Genomic DNA, 27,612 nt, shown 5'->3' with positions numbered 1-27,612 from the left:
GCTGTGGCAGATGCGGCTTATTGCTGGGAGGAAAATCAAGTCAAATGTAGTCCAATGTTTGGCCAACTGTGTTGTCTAACTGTGCATTTTCGTCCACTTTGTGAGAAAATCCCACTTAGTGTAGAAATCACACACGTCTAACCCCACATACGTCTCCCCATAGAATGAAGTATATATATATATATATATATATATTGGAAATTACATAAAGAGAAGTTGTACTGTGCAGTATCCATACATTCAACACAGCATAACAATTCAAAACTGCTTACAAAACAGAAATTAGGTAGTAGTGCTGTATTCATATATGACAACTAGAATTAGAACATCTTGGCCTGTCCCTTACATTGGGCAGAACAGTCGTCAAAAATTGGGATTGTCCCACTACAATCACAACTAGTCACAGTCTGTCCTGCTCTCTCCTACCTGTTCTTGTCACTTTTACCACCTGTGGCTGCTGGTTTCTTTAGTTGCGGCTTGTCTGGGTCCTGGAATGTTGGGGGCCCTATTTGAAAGCAAACATAGTTACATTTAAAAAATTCAAACCAGCCCAGGCATTAAATCAATAGCACCCACGACTAAAAATTAACTCTTCCTCCAGCCCCAACATTATAATATTAGTATTCCCATTTAATGAATTAACCTATTTCCCTCCCTGCAATCAGTCCAAGCAATAAATTAATAGCATTTACATTTCATAAATATACCTATTTCTCGCAAACCATTACTGCCATTAAATATTTCATAGTCACATTTAATAAACAGACCACATTCTCCCCAAACTCACCCCCACATTCAATAGCCCCCAAACCACCCCATCTTAAATTAATAGTCACCACTATTAAATTGCCCCACCATCGCCCCACAAACAAAATAGCACCTATTAATTATCCACCACCTACCTCACACACACTACATTGCTAAAAGGCCCCTGTGCCATCACACACACATTACTGTGTCCCTTCATCATCACCATGCTGTGCCCCCTTATGATCGAACTACACACTCCATGTTGCTTTTCCCCCCTTCACCTGGCCCCCCTACTTTATCACACTGTGCCCCCCTTTTCTTCATCACACTGTGCTTTTCTCTCCCCTTCTTCATCACACTGTGCCTCCCCCCTTCTTCATCAAACTGTGCCCCCCTTCTTTATCACACTGTGTCTTTCTCCCTCACCCCCTTCTTCATCACACTGTGCCTTCCTCCCCCCCTTTTTCATCACACTGTGCCTTTCTCCCCCCCTTCTTCATCACACTGTGACTCCCCCTTCTTCATCCCAATGTTCCTTTCTCCCACCCTTCTTCATCACACTGTGCCTTTCTACCCCCCTTTCTCATCACACTCTGCCTCCCCCCTTTTCCTCACACTGTGCCCCCTCCTTTTCCTCACACTGTGCCTCCCCCCCCTTTTTCCTCACACTGCTCCTCCCCCACTTTTTCCTCACACTGTGCCTTCCTCCCCCCTTTTTTCCACCCACTGTGCCTTCCTCCCCCCCTTTTTCCTCACACTGTTCCTTTCTCCTCCCCTTTTTCCTCACACTGTACCTCCCTCCCATTTTCCTCACACTGTACCTTTCTCCCCCCTTTATCCTCACAATGTGCCCCCCCCCTTTTCCTCACACTGTGCTTTTCTGCTTGCCTCCGTTCCTTTACTTACCTCTGTATTGGTTTCTTTCAACTCTTTTCTTTTCTTCTGTCTTCTGTCTTTTTGCTGGGTCCTCTCTGTGCCACTACTCACTGAATGTCGGGCGTGACTTGATGATGTCATGCCCGACATTCAGTGTGAACGGAGCAGGAAGGAGGGAGGAGGGATGGCGGCGCCGCAATCACATGAGTATGTTTTTTGTTTTTTTTAATTACCCTGCTCCCCAACAAAAAACAGGGCGGAGCCCCCTAGCATGCCCGGGCCTGGTAATTAGTACCCCCCCCCCCCTCTCGGCTGCCCTGTTCATGTAAGACAAACACTAGAGCACTGGAAAACAGTAAAACACACTACAGACAAAGTGATGGTTGCCATTTTGCTGATTTCAACATTCATAAAAACATATGCAGATGCTCATGAAAATGTTTATTTGGTTGCAGACAATGTGTTATAGTACATTTAATATACTTACTAACTGGGAGGTTCCATGATTAGAGAAAGGGGGGTTTCTGGGTAGTTCGAAACTTCCCTCTAAGTGCCCCCCTCAAAATTGCCACTACCAGCCTAGGCTATGAGAGCTGTTGCTGGTAGCAGCTTTTTGGGGGAGATGAACAACCACTCTTTTGTAAAAATAATCTACATTAAAACACCAGTAGTCATCATCAAAATAATGACGACTAGTGGTTCAATACCATGATGATACACTATTAAGGGTATACGCACGCATTTACTCTTAAATGTTGAGTCCTATATGCGATTTCAGATGGATTAGCATGTTGGAGAAGATATGCTAAATTTGCATACTAGTTTCTTTTTTTAAAATTCCACCCATTACATCAAGACTATTGTATCTTCCATTCATCTCATGAAACAAAACCCCATTTGACCCGCCCCTGCAACAAAATCATCATTTGTCTTGGGGGGCGGGGCCAAAATGACACGATTCCCCCTAGAATCGCGTTATATTGGCACCCGATGGGCAGGATGCCGGAGACTTGCCTGCTCTCCTGGGAGTTAAGACCTACCCGGAATTCGGGAGTGTCCAGGACACTCGGGAGAGTGAGCAAGTGTACTATATACTGTATGTGTTATATGAGTGAGCTGTTTTGATCAGCACTTCAACAGTTACTTTTTTGTTTCCCTAGTTTTAATTTTTTTCTGCTTTTCTGCAAATTGAATCAGAAAATATATTTTGCCAAACAGCGAGTATAGCTCTTTGTCAAGCAGCACACAACTAATTTATAAATATCACTGTTTCATAAAGTCTTTAATTATGAAATATTAAAATATTGGAATTGTATAAAATACTTTATAATTGTATTTGCAGTGGACTTGAAAAAAATTACTGCAGAAATCATGATAACGACAAGAGTCCGTGGTGTTACACCACCGATCCTCATGTTCGATGGGAGTATTGCAATTTGAAGAAATGTACTGAAGCACCACAGATAGAGCAAAAGCCTGTTCAGACAACAAAGCCTACTATAGTCTCCTCCAGTACAGGTAAAGACCGCAAAAATACTTTTTATAGGTATTAAAAAGAGCCATCTAACTAATCATCTAAAATAATCACATTTTATGTGTTTGGCCAAAATAACATATTTTGCAACTGACCCTCTAGACTATCCATAAGTTTTGGTTGGAAAGTGTGAAAAGAGGGAAGAGCCAGACAATGAGCTAAGAGAGTGAAGTGTCCTACTGGGTTGGATACGAAATATTGACAATGAACATGTTGGCATTCAGAATTTTGACATGTTCATTAGTACTACAAGCAACAGCATACCCATGGCTGCCAGGGCTGTAGTGCAGCAAAGAAAAAGTAAATAAAACACACACACCGCTGAAAAAAATATTATACTTGAAATAAAAATACTCCTACACAAACCCTCACCTACAGTACATCCAGAGGTCTTCATCTGTTATTGATCCAAACGATCCTTGCTTGTCAAAATTAAAAACTCTTATTCCCAACGCTAAATTTTATTACCCCACACCCAGGGGTTGGGGAAGAGTCCTAGTGCTTTCAGCACGGGGCAGGTTACCTTAAGGTGAGAGGCCTGCAATTATTTGCGGACCTGGTCTCCCTAGGAATTCAGCCCCATGCTGACCATCCTGGGGCTGGTTTGTTATTATGTTCACAATGTCGACAATTTAACCCTGTTGACCTAATGAACATGTCGACATTCTGAATGTCAATTTTATGGTGTCAACATTTTCATTATTGACATTTTGACAACATCACATCTAAGGTACTGTTTCAAATGCACATTGCCACACTTACCACACCAGGGGGTTGAGAATAAATAAATCAATAGGAAAACCACAGCTGTTATTATAAAAAAATAGAATAATAAAAAGCAGACAGCTTTGCATTATTATTGCAATTTAATTTATATTGCCATTCCTCTACACTAGCCAGCCTGAGGGGATTACTTTTCAAGGTCCACCTGGAATGGTGATAGCACTGGCTCATCAGCATAGTGCATGATTATTAGAGGGGGGGAATAAACCGTATTGACCCCTAGAGGCAACCTGCTCAGTACTGCAAAGTGCTGCAGCCCATCCTGGACTGGCAGAGTTGCAGAGTCGTGGGTAATAAACAAGCAGAACTCCAGTAATGACAACTAGCCAACCATTAAATTAAAGTTCCTGTATAACAGCTGATGGATTTGTAAGAGCTCTGTTGGCAAAAAAGTAAAAGATTAAAAGGGAACTCTTCTTAAAATTGTGTATATTGATAATAATATGATTTGCAAATTATCATTGTTTTGATTTACCTCCTATAGGTAAACAAGTGTATATTAAGTTATTTCTAACCTACGAGCTTTAGTTATGGAAAATTGCACCTGGTAATGCTTACCAGTAATTTGCACTGTTTAACAATTCATTATATGTCTTGCAGATTGTATTGTGAACAGCGGCCAAGATTATCGTGGTACACGATCTGTAACTAATAAGGGATATACCTGTCAAGCTTGGAGTTCACAAACACCTCAAGCGCACACAAGCTTTACTCCAGAAACTCACAAAGATTCTGGCTTGGATAGAAATGTAAGAAACTTAGATTCACAAAACGCAAAATGTGAACTTACACTGTTTTAATAAAAAAATGAATTCTGATAGTGCTCATACTTTCAGTTAATATATTTCAAGGTGTATGTCCACTGCCCAGTCTTTGGCAAATAATTGTTCCAGAATTTGCAGATAATTTGCAAAAGGTGCCTCATGGAAAGTATAAGGCAGTTCCTAATTATTGATACCTCATGTGTAATCATAAAAGTTGAGTCCATTAGTATGTATAAAGAAAGCTGAGTCATCTCCTATACCCTTCCCTCTCTAAATGCACCTTCTACACCCATTGGAACTCATTTATATAAATCTTGTCCCATAAAACAAAATGTTGTTTTTGCTTGTGGGTGTATAGCTAGAAGCATTTATGAACTGGGTCAAGCAACTACCCATCCAGCATCTCTTGTAAATTTGGCAACCTTGCAAATTCTGCTGTCATGGCCTGTATACCCAAACAAATGTGTTCAAAGCAAAGCCTGCTCTCAGCGGGTCAATGACCTCATGCAAGGTGTAAAATGGAGGCAAGAAATACTGGCCTCTGGCCTGTGTTTATTCTGTGGCCCTGCAGACCCTAGAACTCCGAGATAACATTGTCACCTTTAGAGGGAAATAAACAGCTTCAAAGACCTCATGGGGTGAGCTATGTCTTGGTACTAGAGTGGTTTTTAGGACCTGAGAAGACTTTAAGGAACCGACCTAGCAGGGGTTTTTACACAGGATACATTGGTTCTGTGACCACATGATAGCTTGCTATATTTTATATAGCCAAATATAATTCTATTTCCAGAATACCAGTGTCAGGCGCCGGACCCGCTGAGTACCATGGCTTGCGTTGGTGGGCGCCATCTTGCCTGTCTGAACTGTACAGTTGCAAAACCAGCTCTTTTCAAAACTCCTGCCCTTGATTTGATTGATTACCTGTAATCCTGTCTATTTAAAGCACCTGTTTCCTTATCTGAGTGCCAGATCTTCAGGTCTCCTCTCCTGTGAAGGTGTTTTCTAGTCTGGCTCCTGTTCTCCTACTGCTGAGTACTATCACCAATACCTGCTTTCAGCTATCTGGTGTTTCAGCACTATCCTGCTGCAGAGGGTTACCACCTACACCTGCTCTCAGCTCTCCAGTGTTACAGCATTATCCTGCTGCAGAGTATTACCACCTTTACCTGTTTTCAGCTCTCTGGTGTTACAGCTTAAAACTAAGCAGGATGGGCCTGGGTTAGTACTTGGATGGGAGACCACCTGGGAATACCAAGTGCTATAGGCTAAAGTATAATCAATGAAATTCTATTCTTATTGCATTGTATAATGTACCAATAACGCACAGTACACTTTATTTGTTTTTTGGATATTTTGTAATATTGGTTAAAATTGAATCTTAACCTAAGGTGTATATTGCTGCAATTGGGGGTAGCGCAGGGGAATCTAAAACATTTATTTATAGCATTGAAATTGCCTGTGGTCACTGTGGTCATTTCTATTCTTATCATTTACAGTACTGCAGAAATCCTGATGGAGATATAAATGGTCCATGGTGCTATGTTTCAACTCCTGGTCCAGTGTCCTGGGATTATTGTGATATTCCGCAGTGTGGTAAATATTTTGTTCATTAGGTTTACTGACATTTGTTGGGAGTAGCACATGATGTAATATTCTAAAAGGTGCAAAAAAACTTTTTATTTTACTTTTCATTAGTTTTCACTTAAGTCTACTTTTTTATTCTCTACTTGAAAACTTAGAGTATAACAACCAAAATTAGCACTATTTTTATGTTTCATTTTAAATTTGGGATTGTATCCTTTAAATCATCTTACAAACTGTGACGAAACAAGTGTGATAACACTGTAACCATCCTGTTCCTCGTTTTTCACATGATGTGGATTATAGCAAGTACTTTTTATAGCCCTTGCTTTTGTTCCCCAGCTCAACAGACTATAACTGCAGTGTCTAATTACATGTGGATAAAGGGACATTGTAGCTCATTGTAAATATGTACATTGTTTATTATATATTGGTGATGTGGCAGTGAGGCTGTTATTCAATGTCCTTAAAGTGAAGCCAGAGGGTTATGGGTAGGGATCAGGTTGCAAGATACTGGAGGGGGAAAACTAGTTAGTGTCCATTGTTCTCACAAGACTAGTTCAGACATTTTGTCTAGAGCCCGGCAGGGGACCTTTTGTGGAAATACAGCTCATCTCCACTCCCCCTCCAACCCCCTGATACAGCACCCACCAATGGTTAAGAAGGATAGACCCAAGGGTTTGCCGAGGGAGTGGAAAGAACTGTGGAAACTTGACCCTAGATATAAGGGGCCACTCACGTGAGTGAGGATATATTCATTCTGAGGATTGATTCATGGAATGTGCAGTGTAGCTGGTTTTGAGTTTGACTACAGCTGCAGCTAAGAGAAGAACTCCATGGGCATTTAAGTCAGGACATCCAGGTGACTGTAGCTCCTAAAGCTAGTGGGCTAAGGGACAGATGATGTAAACCAGAGATTGATGATGGTAAACCATTTATTTACTGTGTGTACATAATAATCTAGGGATTGTTTCTATTACAATAAATGTGTTGCTTTACTTTCTAACTGCATTTGCCTGATTGACTATACGAATCCTAGAGGATACTGGGTAGATTTCCCTGGCATCAGAAGGCACCTGAGGGTGGCCAGCCAGAGTGAAGTGGGTATATTTGGGCCAGAAAACCTGGTATCTTTACACAAACATAAAGGGTAACGCTACTCAAATATAAAGTTACCTATCTAAAATTAGTATGCTGGGTTCTATATCTTACTTGAATATTCCAGATATTTTAAATAGAAGTACTAAAAGCTGAATAACAAACAGTTGTTTATTTGATAGATAGTATTATTATTACCATTTATTTATATAGCACCACTAGTTCCACAGCGCTGTACAGAGAACTCACATCAGTTCCTGCCTCATTGGGGCTAAGTCTAAATTCCCTAACACACCCACACACACACACAGACAGACAGACTAGGGTCAATTTGTTAGCAGCCAATTAACCTACCAGTATGTTTTTGGAGTGTGGGAGGAAACTAGAGCACCCTGAGGTAACCCACGCAAACACAGGGAGAACATATAAACTCCTCACAGATAAGGCCATGGTTGGGAATTGAACTCATGACCACAGTGTTGTAAGGCAAAAGTGCTAACCACTACGCCATCGTGCAGTAGCGACATCTGTAACCACGGATACAAACTGTGGACAGCACTGATAATTTAAAAGCTTAAATATGTTGCTAAGGAAGATGTTCACCCTGTGAAATAACCACAGCAGTCTGTTTTTAACAGTGATTTTAGCCAGAAATTCTATTTCAAGTACTAGGAGAATCATATTACCCAGCGCGAAGATTTTCATTAGAGCCAAATCATTTTTAAGCGGAGTTGGTTTTTAATGTTTTTTTCATATTTCGTTGTGCAGGTTCTTGTTTGTCTCTACATCATCTAGGTATCTTCCTATATTTCTTGGTCTAATTTCACATTTATGGGGACCACACACGAAAAAATTTGGTTGCAAACATGGCAAGGCAGTTATCAAATGACCATATCTTTTAGTCGGCTCGGTCAAGATCCAATCACATTTTGATTGATTGCATGTAAATTGTTTTTGGCCCACATACATTGCAGTGTTGAATAAAATAAATGTCTTAATCCACTGACCAGAACATACTAACTGTGACTAGCTTTAGTCAACTTAAAAATACATTATTATATAATAGGTGATAACACAGATACCTTTTGTTTGAAATTCAATAACAATTGGCCTTTCCAAGAAAACCTACAAATATGCTGCTGTGGAATTTAGGTTCATTTAGTTTAACAGTAAAAACAAGTAAGATTTTCTCTTTAAATAATAGACTATCTTATCTACACAGGTTTAACATAAATATAAAACAATTTTAAGAACAATATCACTTTAGATGTTTTATTTAAACTTCTGGATCCCTGTAACTCCAAAATCTACTGGATTTGGCATCAAACAGTATTTATATACTAGAATGCTTTCTATCCACCAATCATATCGAATTCATTTTTTTTTCTGTTTTGCATAATTTAATATTTTCCCCGTCAGCCTCAACAGAAATTGAATGTGGGAAGCCAAAAAGAGTACAAAGGAAGTGTTTTGGGAGAATTGTTGGTGGCTGCGAAGCAAATGCGCATTCTTGGCCATGGCAGATCAGTCTTCGAACCAGGTAAATCACAATGATTCTCTTAATTTTCTAGTCTTCAAACATAATTTCTGTATTCTATTTTGTATACTACCTAAAATGATAAAACAGCATTTACATTGAAATAGGGCTCCTATATTTTTCCTTGGCAGGTGGAGGGAGGCACTGAACTTTGCCTGATCTATCATATTAACCCAAAGAAGAAAGTCTTTATAACGTGTAAAAGGGCATTCTATTAGCATTGAGGGGATGATAGCAAGACAAATATGCCAATGACCATGTATTAATAATTTAAAACTAATATCATTAATTATTATTTAAATATAATATTTTATGTGAAGGTAAAAACAATACTGGACAAGTATAAAACATAAATTGACAGTGTTATATATTTTTGGGGGAAATATAACAAATACTATAATAAATACATATAAATATATCTTACGTTGCTGATAACGCATCAAATTTGATGCGTAATCTCATTAATAAACCCATCGCAAAGGTAGTTTACAGTTAAACCTAAGAAATACTGGTCCTTTTTGGCTCTGAATTGACTCTCTGTTAGACATATGCATAGCTATATATAATTTAGCCACACTATAGCAGATACCCTAGACGTGGGACTTACAATAATACACACAACATGTATAATTTTATTCCAGCCACTTACAGACTTTTTGCTATACATTCTCACAATATGAATAGATAACCATTTTAATTCAATTAAACGCAAGGTGTCTTTGGATCGTCTGCTAGACACCTCACAGCAGAGATTTGACAGAAATACCCCATAGAGTTGTGAAGGAAAATGAACGGAGATTTCTACCGTAATTGCCAGCAATGTGTGCAGCGCAATGTCCGCATGTCACATCGCTGACAACTGATTCTCCCCCATAATATTAAACAGTGTATATGGTACAATAAATTATCAAGTTTCCTTTACACTGTATTATTTACCTGTTATGTATTTATGTGCATGTGTACTTTAATCATTTGTTTGTGTGTGTATCCCAGACTCTATTACAATTCCCAATACAATTTTCATTAATCATGATTATTATTTCATCGTTACTAACTACAACTCACAGCATAAACCATATGCTTTCAGATTATCGAACAAACGCCAATGCGTATATGTTCCAAGTACAAACACACAGTACTGCTACAACTCTCATTATGCAACATTATTCCTAACTGCATATGCAATTTCTTACACACCAAAGTAACTATATGCAGAGTATCACTATCTTTAATGCACATATGCAATTATATACATCTATGTTAATCAACAAATGCTCCCATATTACTCTACAAATGCAATCACATACTCCTATATTACTCCAGAAATGCATCTATATTACTTCATTCTATATTACATATCTATACAAGCTATCTCACAAACACAAGTCTCTATATGGTAACTGACAACATAACCTATATGCCCACTATCACAATATGTGTCAGTGTCTTGTAGGTAACAATCACAATATGCATTGTAAACTACTCCATACAAATTGCATATAGCAAACAAATCTCTATATAATCCTCATCACAAGTCTCCATATTGTCTAGTAGCATTACAGAAGTGTCACACTCATCATATTCTCATACATATCGCAAACTATAAAACTCCATTATTCTAGGCACGATCAAACTCCATATGTATCACAAACAATCCATGGAGCATCATTATTAAATAGTATATTATCTATTACATATTTAACTTCTTAATCTGATACAATCCCTCCTTATAGTCATACATGCCTACTCTCCCGGAATGCCTCCCGAATTTTATTGAGTCCTCTCTGTCTCCCACGTGAGTAGGCCACCCTCCAGGATCCTGCATATCTTTATTTCTGTAGTGAATCGTGATTTGAAAATATGATTTGCATCATTGACGGTGGTGGATGGGGCCATGATGATGCAAATTGCATCATCACCCCCACATTTGCCCTCCAAAAAGTAGTGAAAGATGCCTATTCTACAGACAAGATGGCAGACTGCTACCCAGAGGCCACCTAGAAAAGCTCATAGTACCATTTCTCTTTTTAGGATGCTATGATTGGCTGTTGGTCACATGATTATGTATTTTGGGTTCCATATTGTAGGTTGATTACTTTTATAAGATTCTCATTTTGGTGAGTTCATCCAATGGATAGGATTAGGGAAGGAGATGTTGTGACTTGTACAGGCATATTCAATTAGGTCCGTGATCGCGGTAAAGTGTAGAGTGCGCATTACCGAAGGTAATACAGTACCACAATAACGCAGCCTTATTGTGGTGCCGTGGAATACCTTGGCGTTATCGCGATTCCATGACCTAATTGAATATGCCCCATTGTGTTATTGTGTTGGATACTTACATCAAACTTTTGTTCCCAATAGTAATTATATATTTTTTACTGCATGATCAGAATGTGACTGCAGTAGTTTGATAAAAAAAAGCATTCATTCCTTGTAATGTCTGTTACAATTGCATATATTTTTCATTTTCTGCACTTCATGTATGTCTGATACAGTAAAATAAATACTTAATACAACTTTGGACAACTCTTCTGCTTAATATAGCCTGTCCCTACTTTTGTGTTACAAACAAGGATGAAGGCCCCTGTTTCCTGTATCCAAAAGTCAACCCATCCAGTCTTTTTCACCAAAGCAAAAATAAAGGGGCTAACACATTAGTAAGGTACACAACATTGCCTGCACGGTATTCTTGTATATGTCACATGACCACAGGAAAAGATATATCAGCCAGATGCATTTGACATTTGTCACAGGATCTCGATTCTTGCTATTCAAAGTGAATCACGCCACCTTGGCAAGCACATTGGGAGAATAACCTACTATTTCAGGAGTCTTGAAAGACTCGCTGAAATTTTGAATTCTCCCGGACATTCCAGGAGAGTAGTCAAGTATGCATTTAGGCTAAGCACAATCAGGCACATATTAAAAATAAACAAATAGCTGTCAGCAGCTTCTTAATCTGTTCATTATTTTTCAGCTTTCACCTGCACTTCTGTGGTGGAACACTGATTGATCGTCAGTGGGTTCTCACGGCTGCTCACTGCTTGGAACGGTATGTTATTTAGACATTGGTGAGGATAAATCTGAGCCATTCATTGATTGATAGGATTATATGGACACTGTAAATTATATATTCACTTGCCATTCACTGATCTATATGATTGCAAATATGTATAAGCAATGCCTTTTATTCTATTAAGAATACAGTGTTTCTACAAAATGATAGCAACTCTATTGTATACCCTAATGTGTACCAAAAAATATGTTATGGAAAAATAAACACGCCTCCTCCCAAATCTGCAAATATGTTTCAACCCTCCACCACCACCTGTAGTGCAACATAGTACAAATTTACTCTATTTTTTTGCTTTGCTCCCCCTTTTCCTGGCACCCCTTCATCACCCTGTACCATGCTGCTTTTGACCCCCTTCACACTCTGCCATGCTGCCCCCCTTCATCACCCTGTGCCTTTCTCTCTCTCCCCTTTCTTCTTTATCACCATGTGCCTTTCTCTCTCCCCCCTTTCTTCATCACCACACTGTCCCTTTGTCTCTCTCTCCCCTCTTCTTCATCACCACACTGTGCCTCCATCCCCCTCTTCATTGCCACCACAATGTGATCCCCCTCATCACGCTGTGCCTTTCCTCCATTCTTTTTACTTACCTTTGTATTGGCTTCTCTCTGCTCTCTTCAGTGCACCGCTTCTCACTGTCAGGCTTCGTGCCAGACATTCAGTGTAAACGTTTTTAGTGAAACTGCCGGCGCCGCAGTCATGAGGGTAATTATGGAATTTGTATACTCACATGATCGCGTTGTCCCCCCCCCACAAAAAAAAACAGATTTAAAAAATAAAGTAAGAGAAAAAAGAAAACCCGTCAGCAGTGAGGGCCCGGGCACGAGTAATTAGTACCCACTTCCCCCCCTCTTGGCGGCCCTGAAGCAGATACAAGGTTCCTCCTGTCAGCGGTAGCACTAAGCAGCTGGTAAACAGGAAAATGAGATGCCAGGAGAGGGGTCATTCCACCAGAGCTCCCAGAGTAGCCCCCGCATTATGCATTCAAGTGGTGCACAAATATGCATCAATGCGATGTGCCGCATATAAATGCATATTTAGTTGTACTGCATCTAATTGATGCAATGACCCAGTGAGTTAGCCACTAGAGAAAAGGTAAACAACTGTTTTGGATGTCAGATATCACGTCACCAAATTGCGGTACCTCAGTGCATTTAACCTCTGCGTTTTTAGCAAAGATGACATCAGGGAGGCAGTTGGATTGTCATAGGTAGGCTTATGGACCATTTAAAGCAGATGGGAAGTGACTGCAAACTTATGGCTGTCAAACCAGACATACTCAGCAGACCACACACAGATTCTCCCAGCTGACACAATTAAGGGCACCTCTCCACTGTATCACCCAACAGTACATACACTCCTATGCCGTCAGTTTCAGTGACTTACTACACAGTGTCGGTAGCCAATCCCTCCCTCTTTGCAAGCGCTCCCATCACCCGTCAATGGCACAGCACTTCAAAAGCTGCTACAGGCCGCGGGGATCGGAGGATCACTGACCTGTCTAACCAAAACCAAAACTGCTGGGACCTGAACCCCCGAGACCCAAGTCTCCAGCTTGCACTGCGGAGCGGAGAGTCGGTAATTGTGCTTGTGAATTGCAGATGCAGGGGCAAGGATGTAACTACCCCACTGCGTACCTGAGACACATCCAGCAACAGGCAAGGTGGTAGAAGGTCAAGTAACAAAAGTCAGGTATCAGCTGTTCAGAAATTCGAATAGACAATCCAAACCCCTTCACCGCTATGTTTTCAGCCTTATCAGTTAACAAAGTAACCTAGACGGGCCAATGCTGATAGGGTGGGAAACTGCCACTCTAGGCCACGATAGCGTGGCTGCACCCCGGTGAAATACACAGGCCTCCAATCTCCAACTGACCCTAGATGTATCCTCAGCCACAAACACTGTTCTGAGAGTTGAGCTTGAGTGCTGTTGACTCTCCAAATGTGGAGGATAGCAATAGTCAACAAGAAGGATTAAAAAGCAGCCATACTGGATGCCCTGGCCACCAGAAGTTCATTTCTTGCTTTTAAAATCCCAGGTGTTTCAATATGAAAGCAATTGTGTGAGGGATAGTATCAGTGGCATCTGAACTATTTAATGGACCAAAAATAGGTTGCTCTTTGACTCGGAGCAGCACACCACAAATAAAAATTATATTTCTTGCTTTTTAAATTTCAAGTGTTTCAATCTGAAATGCAATTGTGTGAAGGGCAGTTTTAATGACATCTGAACTATTCAGTGGACCAAAAACAGGGTTCTGTTTGATTTAGAGCACTTTCTCCAAAAAATGAAAATATTTTCATGCTTTTAAAATCCTGAGTGTTTCGATCTGAAAGCAATTGTGTGAGGTGTGGTATCAGTGACATCTTCAGTAAGTGGTGATCTTTTACTCTGAGCAGCACACCCAAAAGAAATAAATATATGTATTGCTTTTAAAATCCCAAGTATCTCAATCGGAAAGCCACTGTGTGATTGGAAGTGTCAGTGACATCTTTTCTTTAGCCGTAGGGCAAAAAAAATAACAAAATATCTAGCTATATTATTTTTTTTAAAAGAACCAATTGTGTAAATTTTAATTATATTGTGGAACAATGTCATAAGAATTGTAAGGTAACATTCCCTTCTTTCCCTATCTCAATGTGTGCTCATCTGGTTCTAGTAGTTTTTCAAAAGATGGCAAATTGTGTATATATACATTCAGCTTCCGCCTGTAGAACATCACAGCAACTGCAAAACAAAATATCATCTGCCATGCCACCAACTGAAGCAAGATATAATAAAAAGGTGAAATTCCACACTTTATATGGTTCAGCAACTAGAGGAACAGCAACAAGCCATCAAGGGAATGTTACCTCATCCAGTGCACTTTCTGTTTTATGCAAGTTACTGAAAACATTTGAAACTGTATTAAATGAAGTGCGTTCAGACACTGCCAGCCTGAGTCAAGTCATATAATCAAAACTAATGGAAAAGCAGCTGGAGATGCTAAAGGGGTAAATGAAACTTAGCGATTCTGCAAAGTATGTTAGCCTTGTGGATCATGTCCTTTTTTCACTTTGCCATGACCCAAGGGTTTGCAGCATCTTGAAATTGGATAACTACATTTTGGCAACCATGCTTGATTCTATTTTTAATTCATATGTAATGTCTTTCATCCCAACTGACACAAATCTTCACAGATGCAAACAACTGCTTGTGAGCAAGCTATCAGCTCAAGTCTTACTTGACACATCCCCTGATTCAACTTGTCCATCAAATGCTACAGACAAAAAAAAAAAACTTTCCTTTTCTAAGACTCACACTGAGTCAACACAGCACACCATTGTGAAAACTTATTATGACATGAGGCTTAAAAGAAATGGCCAGATATATTGACACTTCTACCATGTCTCAGTCTGATATACCTTATATTAAGTAGAATAGTTTAGGATTACTTTAATGATAATATACAAATTAGCATCATAGTGTATTTAAGCTTCCCATCCTCCAGTGTGTACTCAGAAAGAGTGTTTAGCACAGCCGGAAACATTGTGAGTGATCATCGAAGGAGACTACTTCACAAAAATGTAGAAAAACTGGTATATAACAAAAATTATTTACAGAGTATCAATTGAGAAAAAGATGTGTATACACAGGACACTCCAGATTTGTCCAAATTAAAACTTAAACTTTATTAGGTATTCGTTAAAATTAATAAGGTTGTGTAAAAGAGCGAAATATTAAAATAACAGTACAAAACAAAATGTGAAAGTGAATTAAAAGTGCAAAATACATTGCATAGCCTCAACTTCATAACACATATATATGTGCAAATAAGAAGCTACCAATATAGTCCAAGATAGGACATATTCCAAATAAAAAATCATGGTAACACCTGTAGATAGATATTATACAACATAACACCATATAAGTAATGGTAGAAAGTGTAGGGTAAATGGGACTATCTATGGTATGAACTATGAATAGAATTTCCCAGGAGTTACCCAAAATATCTCAGTCAGACAATCAGCTTAAAAAAGATTGATGACCAATAATAAAAATCAGACTGTTAATAAAGTGGATAATACCGCAGAGATAGTTATCAAGAGGTTCTTGTCCCCCTATGATCAAGGTATTGTGTGACAGACCCTACCTAGTAATTAGCTGGGAAGCAATCAGTAGTAAAATTCAGTCTGTAGGTAAAACGGATAATGCCGCAAAAGGAATTATGTCTTTGTGGGAGGAGTGGCAAAAAGATTTAGCCCTATCTACAAGAAAATTACTCCTCAATAAACTTTACAGCTCCAAAAACACTGAAAGAGTAGACATGATAGACACCCAATTGGGGAATCCACAATGCATCTCTTTTACAAGTGGAAACAATTTTTCATCCATCTCGAACATTACGTTGGATACCGAAGAAGATCAGCGGGCCCTTATGATATTAGAAGAATTACATAGTAATACTTCACAGAATGAAGTAACCAAGGTGGGTTTGAAAGACAATCCTAAATCCATCCTCAAAAAGAAATCTTCTTTCTTTCTGGACATCTCACTGTGCCCGCAAATAAAGGTATACTCAGAATTAGTCTCTAGGGACTTAGACCTCCTTTTCCTTAGGAACCAATAAAACTATTATGGTAACAATCTAAAGAAAACTGAAATTATAGCTTTAAAGGAAATAGAAAATTGGAAAGATATTATAATAAAACCATCGGACAAAGGAGGCAATATTGTCTTATGGCCATATGGGAAATATACTGCTGAGATTCACCGTCAATTGAATGATATATCCTGTTATCAACATCTGATTTTTAGCCCTACTGCTATTTTCCTCAATATATATCAAAGAATAATCAACTCTGCATTTCAGAGGGGAGTTATCACAAAATCTGATTATGACTTTCTCGAAGTCAAAAATCCCAGGGTACCAACAATATATATTATACCAAAAGTGCATAAAAATTAAATGAACCCCCCAGGAAGACCCATATTCTCGGGAATCGATGGACTTACAGAAAATACCAGTAGATTTGTAGACCATTATATGCAACCTTATGTTAGGAGTCTACAATCCTACACTAGAGACACCTTGGACGTCCTTTCAAAAATACAGGATATAACAGTTAGTTCTAATACTAAACTAGCTTCCTATGATGTTGAATCCCTTTATACTACCATCGAATATGAGCAGGGTTTGAATGCTGTCCGATATTTTTTGAATATGGACACCAATACTGACATGAATTAATTCAATTTGACACTGTTAAAATTCATTCTACACAGGAACTATTTCTTCTTTAATGTAGGGTTCTTCCTCCAAATAAGAGGAACACTGATGGAAACAGTATGTACACCCACTTACGCCAATTTATTTCTTGGAGCGTGGGATCAGGAACATGTTTTCACAGAGGCGAATGAAAAATTCACCAACAATGTAATAATGTGGCTAAGGTATATCGATGATATCCTGATTTTATGGGATGGAGATATTGACCATTTTCACTCCTTTACCATTGTTTTGAATAGTAATGATCTAAACCTCAAACTGACATCGGAAATCGATACATCAACCATCAATTTCTTGGATCTAACTATTCATAAAACTAGGGAACCGTGAAAACTGATATCTATAGGAAAGAAACAGCCACCAATAAATACATAACAAGAGTGCACATTTTCCACCTGTAATAAAGGGAATCCCTAACTCTTGAGAGTTAAACAAAATTGCTCTGGCAATTTAACATATATGAAAAGAGCAGATGAATTAAAGGAAAGACTGAGAAATAGAGGTGACAGCAATAAAACGTTGCGTGAGGCTAAAAAATCTGTCTCAAAGAGAAATAGAGAAAATCTGATCTACCCCAAAAGAAATTTAAGAACCAATGATCCGAAAATTCAGATGGTTGGAACCTTTTGCACCGAATGGCGACAACTTATGGCCATCTTTCAGAAACATTGGCATGTGCTACTTTCTGATAAGGATCTGGGAAAAAATCTTGAAAAACATATTTCCTTCAGTTGGAGAAGGGCGAGAAATTTAAAAGATAGATTAATAAAAAAGGTTCAGCGCATAGCTAACAATATGACCAACAATGTAAATAAAGGACACAGACGGAGATAATGTTATAGCTCTTTTGCGGAGAAAGTGATAACTAAAAGGTTCTTACCCTGCTCTTTCCCTCTTAGTATCGGTGGAATCACTTCCACAATCCAGTAGCTTTCGTATGTACACTCCGGGATTGATGTCCTGATGGTTGTTGTCCAAACTGTGTTGTTACAATCCGGTTACAGAGTCCTCACACGCGGTGGAACATACGTGGACCGCATAAGGAAGAAATTCCGCACAGTTTGCCAGTACTATGCGTGCATCCGGTAGTAATTTTCGTCTGGCTAAAAATTATCCGGTATGTGCAATTATCTTACTGAACTCCTCAAAGAGATATCTGCACACTCTGGCTGTAATATGTTGAAAGGTAGTCTTGCCAGTGCTTTGCTGATATCCGGTAGCAAATATCATCTGGCTAGTAGCTGTCAGTATGGATTGCATAGCCACCATGTAGAAAAGTTTATATTGGGATGACTACACAACCTTTCAAAAAACGTCTATCTGAGCACATATATAACATCAAGAACAGTGTTAGGGATCAAGGAAACTTTAAGACCCTTACTACAGTCGCCAAACACTTTATGCTTTATCATGATAGTAACCCAAAATTTATTAAAGAGTCTGCTATGGAAAAAATCGGCATGGGGATTCATGGAGGTGATGTACAAAAGGAATTATTAAAAAGAGAAACTACAAAAATCTTTCTTATGGGAAGCATGATTCAAAATAGCCTCAATGATTACAATAGCATTATGGCCTTCTTTATTCGCTTTATCTACATACTTATTATTTAGTGGTTTATTTTTATATCACCTCATTATACTGATTTAATATAGAAATCTCTTAGCTTTATCTATTTAATATAAGTTGGCCATCATCAGCTTTCCCACAATAAACGAAGAATGTAGTAGACATCAATGCTCTGTGATCTGGATCAGCAGTCAATAAGAATTATGTCTTCTAAAAGATTTTTTTCATGTTCTTTCACTACTAGTGACATTCTATAAATAATATGATTACAAGTAATTTTGCTTAATATACATCAGAATTCTCCCTTCTACGTTTTTTTCCTTTTATATTACTACGATCAGCAAGAAATAAGTGGGATAGATTTCACACACACAAAACAATGTTCATAGCGATTACATTAAGTATCGATATATGGATTCATAAGAACTTTATTAATGTAAGAGCCATACATATCCAACCTGACACCATCTTTTTATAATTGATAACTGACTAGGCAAAAATTTCTGATATGTCTCCATTTTGTAAGGTCCGTAATAGCTATGATCTAAGGAAGTCATACTTCATGGATTGATACAATTGGTTAATACACATGCCAATCAGTAAACAAGACAGGCCCACTTTTTGATTGGTTCTTCGAGGTAACATCATTGAACATGCCCACTATTTTTACTATATAAGAGCTGTCATTAGTCTCCTTGCCATAGCCTTTAAAAAGCTACAGAGCGAAATGCGCATTGGCGTTTTGCCTCGCTACATTAATATACTTTAAGCTACAACCTTCCCCCCCTGATCGCTTGCCAGCTAATTACTAGGTAGGTACTGTCACACAATCCCGCGATCATAGGGGGACAAGAACCTCTTGATAACTCTCTCTGCGGTATCATCCGCTTTATTTACAGTCTGATTTTTATTGTTGGTCGTTAGTCTTATTTCAGCTAATTTTCTGACTGAGATATTTTGGGTAGCTCCTGGGAAATTCTATTTGTAGTTCATACCATAGATAGTCCCATTTATCCTACATTTTCTACCATTACTTATATGGTGTTATGTTGTATAATATATATCTACAGGTGTTACAATTTGATTCCTTTTTTGGAATATGTCCTATCTTGGACTATTTTGGTAGCTTCTTATTTGCAACATATCCACACGCTGTGGTTCCAGTGTAAATGTAATTGCTACAGCTGAGCCTTGTTTACATTCAAACCACAGGCTCTGGTATTGCATAGCCAGCAGGGCTCAGATTCTGCCAACTAAGGATTTCTTGGTCATGGGAACCCTATGTTTATGCTAGTTCTCTGATGAGTAAGTTGAAGGAGTTTATTGCTTAAAGAAAGTGATCCTTTTTAAGCACAATTTAATAATTGACTCTTCTTAACAAATGGCCAATATGCTGTTCATTGCTAGAAAAATACTTGTTATTATGTGGCTATTATACTCATGAATGTAGTATTGGCTTTATTAAATGTATGTCACAGAAGAGTTTTTACAAATAACAGCAAGTTATTAACTAACTGAAAATAAATATTGTTTAAATTTCTGTCTCTCTTAATTTGTTTACCAGCTCAGACAGACCAGCATCGTATAAAGTACATCTTGGGATTCATAAAGAAACCAGCAGTGAGCCTTCAAAGCAAGTTAGAGATGTTGAAAAATTATTTTTGGAACCATCAAAAGCTGATATTGCTTTACTGAAGCTCAAAAGGTAACCACATTTCATACAACACTTTGGATACAATAAAAAACAAAAGAATACCTTAAATCTCTGAATATATTGTTTTATATAACTGCTGGGTGCAAACCAGATTTCATGCAGATAGTAGCAATCATGTTGTTTATTAAAAAACAAAATCAATTTAATTACATTAGAGTTATCTGTCCTTTCTCAGACATGATTATAAAAAATAAAATGAAAAATGAAAAAGAAGATAAAAACATACCCACGTTTCTCTTGAGAAAATCAGCTATATTCCTATGAGTGGCAAAACTCCATTGTGCATTGCAACTGCTTGTAACAAATTTGGATCAAGTCCTTAATGTACTACCTTATGATATGAAACACAGAAAAATAATGTATGCACAATAGATATAAAACAATGTGTTTTGTCAAATAAATATCTGATAAAATGTTCTAAATTTACGAAAATACAAAAGAAGTTAGATCCGGACAGAGCTAGGACTTATCTCATCTTTCAATTATATCTGTATTGTAATTATTAGAGTGAGAGGGTGCTCTTCCAATTAATAATCAACAGAAGGACAGAGACAAAAGTTAGTATTACAGGAAGGCACTCCAGTTCCATATGAGGGAAGTAATAATTAAAAACACAATCTTTATTGATTATCAATTAAAAGATAAGACTCATTGGTACAATACAATGAGAGACTCAGAGGGGATGTCAGAGTAACAAGGCTGACCATTTATATATTGTATTAAGTTGGTCATTCAGAGGTAGCTTGATTGACTTCCATCAAATATTATATGACTGGTTTGCAAGGTTTACAAATATACTGGGATAATCAAGAATTTAAGGTATTTCAGAACAAATTACTATTAATTCATAACCTACAATCAGTCATTAGACTATTGTGGTGTTCCATGTGAATACCATTTATTTTTCCAACAATATGTAAAAAGCTGACCAATAGAGCCCTATGTAGGAGAGCATTTGTGGATAATTCAGCCTGGCAAGATACAAATATATGAATTCTTAGGATACTCATATAAAATGGGTTTATTATTTGAAACATCTATGAATAGGCAGTAACGGATAATATGCCTTTTTGATATTACCACAATAGATAGAAAAGTGAAATTCATAAAGGAACATATAAATGGTAATAAATGGGTAAATAACAAACACAAATATTGAACCATTTCAACACTTTATGTTATATATGAAAGTTTTCTGTATATATGTCTAATGTCCCCTGAACATTTGTGAATGAATGTTATGGCCAACTAACTAAGGTGATGTGCTTAGCCAATTCCCATACATTCTCCCATTGTGGCTTAATGTTGATCTCTGTGCATTCTGAATCACTCCAAGCTGATAGAGGGAAGGTAGCATGCATGAGCTAGTCTGAAAAATCAGATGCACTAACCTCCCTTCCAATAGATGGAACAATGGTGCATCATAAGAAGCTACTAGTAATTTTTCCAATAGTACTGTAATACAGAAGATATTTAAAGCATGTTGTTTAGATGCTCCACGAACTTAAAGATGTAGGGCCTGATTCATTAAGGAAAGTAAAGCAAAACAATGAGTAACTTTGCACCTTGGCAAAACCATGTTGCATTGGAGGGAGAGACAAATTTAAAATGTGATGGCAGATTTATAGTTGGGGTGAAGCATGTTCTAGATGAACTTTAAATTTCAGTGTTCAAATTAAGCTATCAAGTATTTGTATGCTACATGACAAAATAGCCAGTATTTATCTTATGTGGAAAATAATAAACTAATTTGCACCCCTTGCATTGTTACATGGTTTTGTCCAGGAGAAAACATACTAATGTTTTTGCCTTACTTTCCTTAATGAATCACGCCCGTATTCTTCACACTCTTTATTCTAATGGTTTTCGACCCTTTACTTTTCTCACTGTACACCTTTTCTCTTCGGGAAGTAATTTGCCCTTTTGGCCTCAAGTAATACCTCTGCATTAAAGGCACACAATTCTATATCTCATCCCCTCACCTCTCCCCTTCAGTACTGTCACTCACCGGACGGTGAGTGCTACTTCTAAGGTAGCTAGGAACCGTGTCCGTCCATTATTATGAGGTACTGCGCATGTGCAGTCCCTTTTAACCTTCAGTTCTGTTCCTTTAACTTAATTGGCTGATCAGGCAACACTCCCTATATTAAGCACCTGTGGTCAATACCACGTTGCCTGATCTTGGAGTCTCATTCCTCATGAGTCTCTGAAGGTGTTCCAGTGCCTGCTCGTGTGTTCAGCTGATGCTGATTCCTGTTTGCCGTTTGTGGTTTCCAGACCACTTCTATTCCTCGTGTTCCTAGTGTCTCCAGCAGCTGATTCCTATCCGCTGCCTCCGTGTATCTACAGCTACAGATTACTGCAAACTCTCCTGTGTTTCTTCGTGACTCCAGCAGCTGATTCCTATCCGCTGCCTCCATGTATCTACAGCTACAGATTACTGCAAACTCTCCTTTGTTTCATCGTGACTCCAGCAGCTGATTCCTATCTGCTGCCTCCGTGTATCTACAGTTACAGATTACTGCAAACTCTCCTGTGTTACATCGCTACTGTTCCAGCTGATTCCTGTTTGCTACTTCAGCGTGTCTACAGAGTCTGCTCGTCTCAGCGCTCCAGTCTGCATTCTACCTGCCGTCAGCTGACCCGCTGCCTACTGCTTCTACAGTGTGTCCATTTGTGTCAACCTGCCTGTTGCATCGAGTCTACGCTCCTCGGCTTCCAGCTTTGCTACATCGCTTCAACTCTCCCGTGGTCTCCTGCTGTTCTATTCAATATACTACTGCTTCCTGAGTATTTGTCATCCTTGCTGGCCTACCTACAGTGCGCTGCACCTACCTGCCGCTTCCATTCTGCAAGGACTTTGCATCTCGTCTGTTCCCGGCCGCTCAGGTATCCCTGCAGCTATCTCTAACAGCCTGCTCATCTGAACCACGGTATGCATACTTCTCATTGACTGTGCTGGTGTATTGCATATCCATCTGGACTGAGTTGATCTCCTCCGGAGTTTCCATCCTCTGAGACTATTGCTATTATTGACTGTGTTTCCTTTTGCTGGACTATTTGAGTGACTTTGTTTATCTGTGCAGTGCTGTTCATTCATTATTATCATTGTGTGCAGTTCAACGTGGGATCAAGTTCAGTGTACCCGTGTAGACTCTGCATAGCATTTATCTCCTCGTGTCCTTCCTCACATATATATTCAGTGGTACAACTTGCTAGAGGCAGACCACTGATTCCTGTTTCCCTGTGTCACCAGTTGCATATATCCTCTCACATAAGCAGTGGTACAACTTGCTACTCGCAGACCACTGACTTCCCCGTTACCTTCACCTGGATTCCATTCCTTCACTACAGACAGCGGTACAACTTGCTATACGCAGACCGCTGACTTCCACCACCTTATTACTCCTGGACATTCTTCTCACTATAGCAGTGGTACAACTTGCCGTGCGCAGACCACTGACTACCCTCACGTGCCCTTGTCCATCCAGATCCTCGTGTTCAGTTACCTATTGTTTACCAGTGCTGCTAGTCATAGACTTTCTGAGCATTCTCTAACCATCTGCTGTTTCCAGTTCCATTATCACCCTGCCATCAGAGTATCATATACCAACTCTACTGCTCTGATAAGACCATCAGCGGGTGATACTGGGTAAAGCCTCCTAGTGCCCGTGACAGTAAGATCAGGCCATGACAGACCCAGATTCGGAACCCACAGCTAAAGAGATGCTGCAGCATCTGGTCACCATTGTGGAACAACAGGATGTTCGTCAACAACTATTACTACAATGTTACCAGACGTTAGTCTCCCAAAGAACGTCTGGGCAGAATATTACACCTTCTGTTGATGCTCCTGTGATTTCCTCCATTTCCCCAGTGCCATCCCAGGTGTCTACGGCTTCCACGCTTCACCTGCCAACTCCGTCAAAGTATGATGGAGACCCCAAAACATGTAGAGGTTTCCTCAACCAATGCTCAGTACATTTTGAGCTCCAACCTCAAAACTTTTCGACTCATCGTTCCAGTGTGGCCTATCTCATCTCATTATTCTCCGGACAAGCTCTCGCATGGGCTTCCCCTCTGTGGGAAAGAAATGATCCGTTGTTACAGGATAGTGCCAAATTTATTTCCATGTTTCGTAATGTATTCGATGAACCAGGTCGTGTTATTTCCGTTGCCTCCAGCATTCTACGTTTACGACAGGGTTCACGTACAGTAGGACAGTACGTCATTCAATTTAGGATCTTAGCCTCTAAACTTCAGTGGAACACTGAAGCATTAATTGCCGCCTTCTGGCAGGGGCTCTCGGACAAAATTAAAGACGCACTGACTACTCAAGAACTCCCTACGTCTTTAGAAGATTTGATTTCTCTTTGTCATCGTGTGGATCTCAGATTTCGTGAGAGGGACTCTGAGAGAACTACTTCAGCTAAAACATCTCTTCGTCCCACTTCTCAAATTCGTCCTGCTTCACCTCCGGTAATACCGATGGAGATTGGACGTTCCAAACTAACCTCTGCAGAGAGGAATCGAAGAATTAAGAATAGACTTTGTATCTATTGTGCTGATGCCACACATATGCTCCAGGCATGCCCCAAAAAATCGGGAAATGCCAGGCCCTAACTAGTTCTGGAGAGGTGAAGTTAGGGTCCCTGGAGTCCTCTCCATCTTCTACGAGATCAAAAATCTGTGCATTTGACGTTACCATTTCATTTGCTACTAAGTCTTTTGAGTCCCAAGCTCTAATTGATTCAGGAGCTGCGGGAAATTTCATTTCTGAATCCCTTGTAAATCAATGGTCCCTACCAGTGATTACCCTGAAGACTCCTGTTACGGTGACTGCTATCGATGGATCACGTATTATCAACGGTCTCATCACCCAAAGTACGTCTTCAGTGACCCTTCAGATTGGTGTTCTACACCGAGAAGAAATTTCGTTTTTAATCCTTCCTGTTACTACAAGTCCGATTGTTTTAGGCCTTCCATGGCTTCAATGTCATTCTCCCCAGATTGACTGGCGCACTCCTCAAGTTACGTCTTGGGGACCTGAATGTCACCAACATTGTCTTTCTCGTGTTGTTCCTCGTAGAATACAGCAAACCTCCATTTCACCTTCCTCACCGGGACTTCCTCCTCAGTATGCTTCATTTGCCGACGTCTTTGATAAAGCTCAGTCTGAACGTCTTCCCCCTCATCGTTCATGGGATTGTCCGATTGACCTGTTACCTTCCAATATTCCACCTAGGGGTCGTGTTTATCCACTTTCTTTACCTGAGACTCAGGCTACTGCTGAATACATCCAAGAGAATCTCCAGCGAGTATTTATTCGACCTTCTACTTCTCCCGCTGGAGCTGGGTTCTTTTTCGTGAAGAAGAAAGATGGATCATTACGCCCCTGCATAGATTTTCGTGGACTTAATGCTATCACTATCAAAAATCGGTACCCCATTCCTTTGATTACTGAGTTGTTTGATCGGATCAAGGGGGCCTGGATTTTTACTAAGTTGGATCTTCGCGGTGCCTACAATTTGATTAGAATCAGGTCCGGTGACGAATGAAAAACAGCTTTTAACACCAAAGATGGGCATTATGAATATTTAGTAATGCCTTTCGGGTTATGTAATGCCCCTGCTGTTTTCCAGGGCTTCATTAATGAGATCTTTCGGGACTTGTTATATGTATGTGTCGTAGTATATCTGGACGACATACTCATCTTTTCCCAAGACCTGCCTTCACATCACCAACACGTGGCCGAAGTTCTTTCCAGACTCCGGAAAAATTCATTATTCTGTAAATTAGAAAAATGTTCATTTGAGTTGCCCCAGATTCCATTTTTGGGTTATATTGTTTCCGGAGTTGGTCTACAAATGGATCCAGAAAAGGTGAATGCTGTGTTACTTTGGCCTCAGCCAACTACTCTTCGGGCCATTCAGCGTTTTTTAGGTTTCGCCAACTACTATAGACGCTTCATTCAAGACTTCTCTTCAATTGCATCTCCCATTGTGGCTCTAACTCGCAAAGGGGCCAATACTAAGCAATGGTCATCTGAGGCTCTCCAAGCCTTTCAATTTCTTAAAGAGTCCTTCTCCTCTGCTCCCATCCTTCGACAGCCTGACGTGATGCTTCCCTTCTTCCTAGAAGTAGACGCCTCTAATGTTGGTTTAGGAGCCATTCTCTCCCAGAAATCGGAGCAACAAAAATTCCATCCATGTGCCTTTTACTCTCGGGGTCTTCTGCCTGCGGAGAAGAATTACACCATCGGGGACAAGGAGTTGCTGGCTATTAAAGTAGCATTGGAGGAGTGGAGATATTTGTTAGAGGGAGCTCGTCATCCGGTGACAATTTTTACGGATCATAAAAATTTGTCATACCTACAGTCTGCTCAATATTTAAATCCTCGTCAGGCAAGATGGTCTCTTTTCTTTTCCCGTTTTGATCTAATCTTAACCTTCAAACCAGCTGCAAAGAATAAAAAAGCAGACGCTCTATCTCAAGCCTTCGTGGCATCCTCAGACGTTGAAGAGAATCCTAACCACTTTATATTAGACCCCAAATGTGTTTCTCTGGCTGCTTCTTCCACTAAAGTGCTACCATTTGGGAAGACCCTCGTGCCTCCTGCTCTTAGGAAAAAAATCCTTTCATGGTTTCACTCTTCTCGTTTCTCTGGACACGCTGGTGAACGCAAGACCTTTGAAATCCTCTCTCGAAGTTATTGGTGGCCTTCTATGAGGAGAGATGTCAAAGAGTTTATCGCGGCATGCGATTTATGCTCCCAGTTCAAAACCCCCCGCAGAACTCCAGCGGGGTTGCTTCAGCCACTACCCATTCCATCTAAACCTTGGACCCATATTAGTATGGACTTTGTTACTGAGCTTCCTCCTAGTAAGAATTGCAACACCATTTGGGTAGTGGTGGATAGATTTTCGAAGATGGCGCATTTCGTTCCCTTGTCTGGTTTACTTTCTTCTTCTACCCTGGCTTAACATTTCATTAGAGAAATTTTCCGTATCCATGGATGTCCGTCCGAGATCGTGTCAGATAGAGGAGTACAATTCGTTTCC

At 39.5% G+C, this 27,612-nt stretch overlaps 1 protein-coding gene across 1 annotated transcript in view; it reads left to right on the top strand.

Annotated features, from left to right (window-relative positions):
* LOC142144421 (plasminogen-like) overlaps positions 1-27,612 on the top strand; it is a 104,861-nt gene that overhangs the window by 64,984 nt on the left and 12,265 nt on the right. Inside the window, exons 11-16 of the mRNA XM_075203262.1 lie at positions 2,969-3,144; positions 4,544-4,692; positions 6,204-6,300; positions 8,806-8,926; positions 11,904-11,978; positions 20,402-20,542. Of these exons, the coding sequence (XP_075059363.1) occupies positions 2,969-3,144; positions 4,544-4,692; positions 6,204-6,300; positions 8,806-8,926; positions 11,904-11,978; positions 20,402-20,542 (759 nt within the window). The remainder of the gene's footprint in view (positions 1-2,968; positions 3,145-4,543; positions 4,693-6,203; positions 6,301-8,805; positions 8,927-11,903; positions 11,979-20,401; positions 20,543-27,612) is intronic.

This window comes from Mixophyes fleayi, chromosome 3 (genome assembly GCF_038048845.1).
Source record: "Mixophyes fleayi isolate aMixFle1 chromosome 3, aMixFle1.hap1, whole genome shotgun sequence".
In the NCBI taxonomy this organism is placed as follows: domain Eukaryota; kingdom Metazoa; phylum Chordata; class Amphibia; order Anura; family Limnodynastidae; genus Mixophyes; species Mixophyes fleayi.
This window is presented reverse-complemented; position numbering and strand designations above follow the sequence as displayed.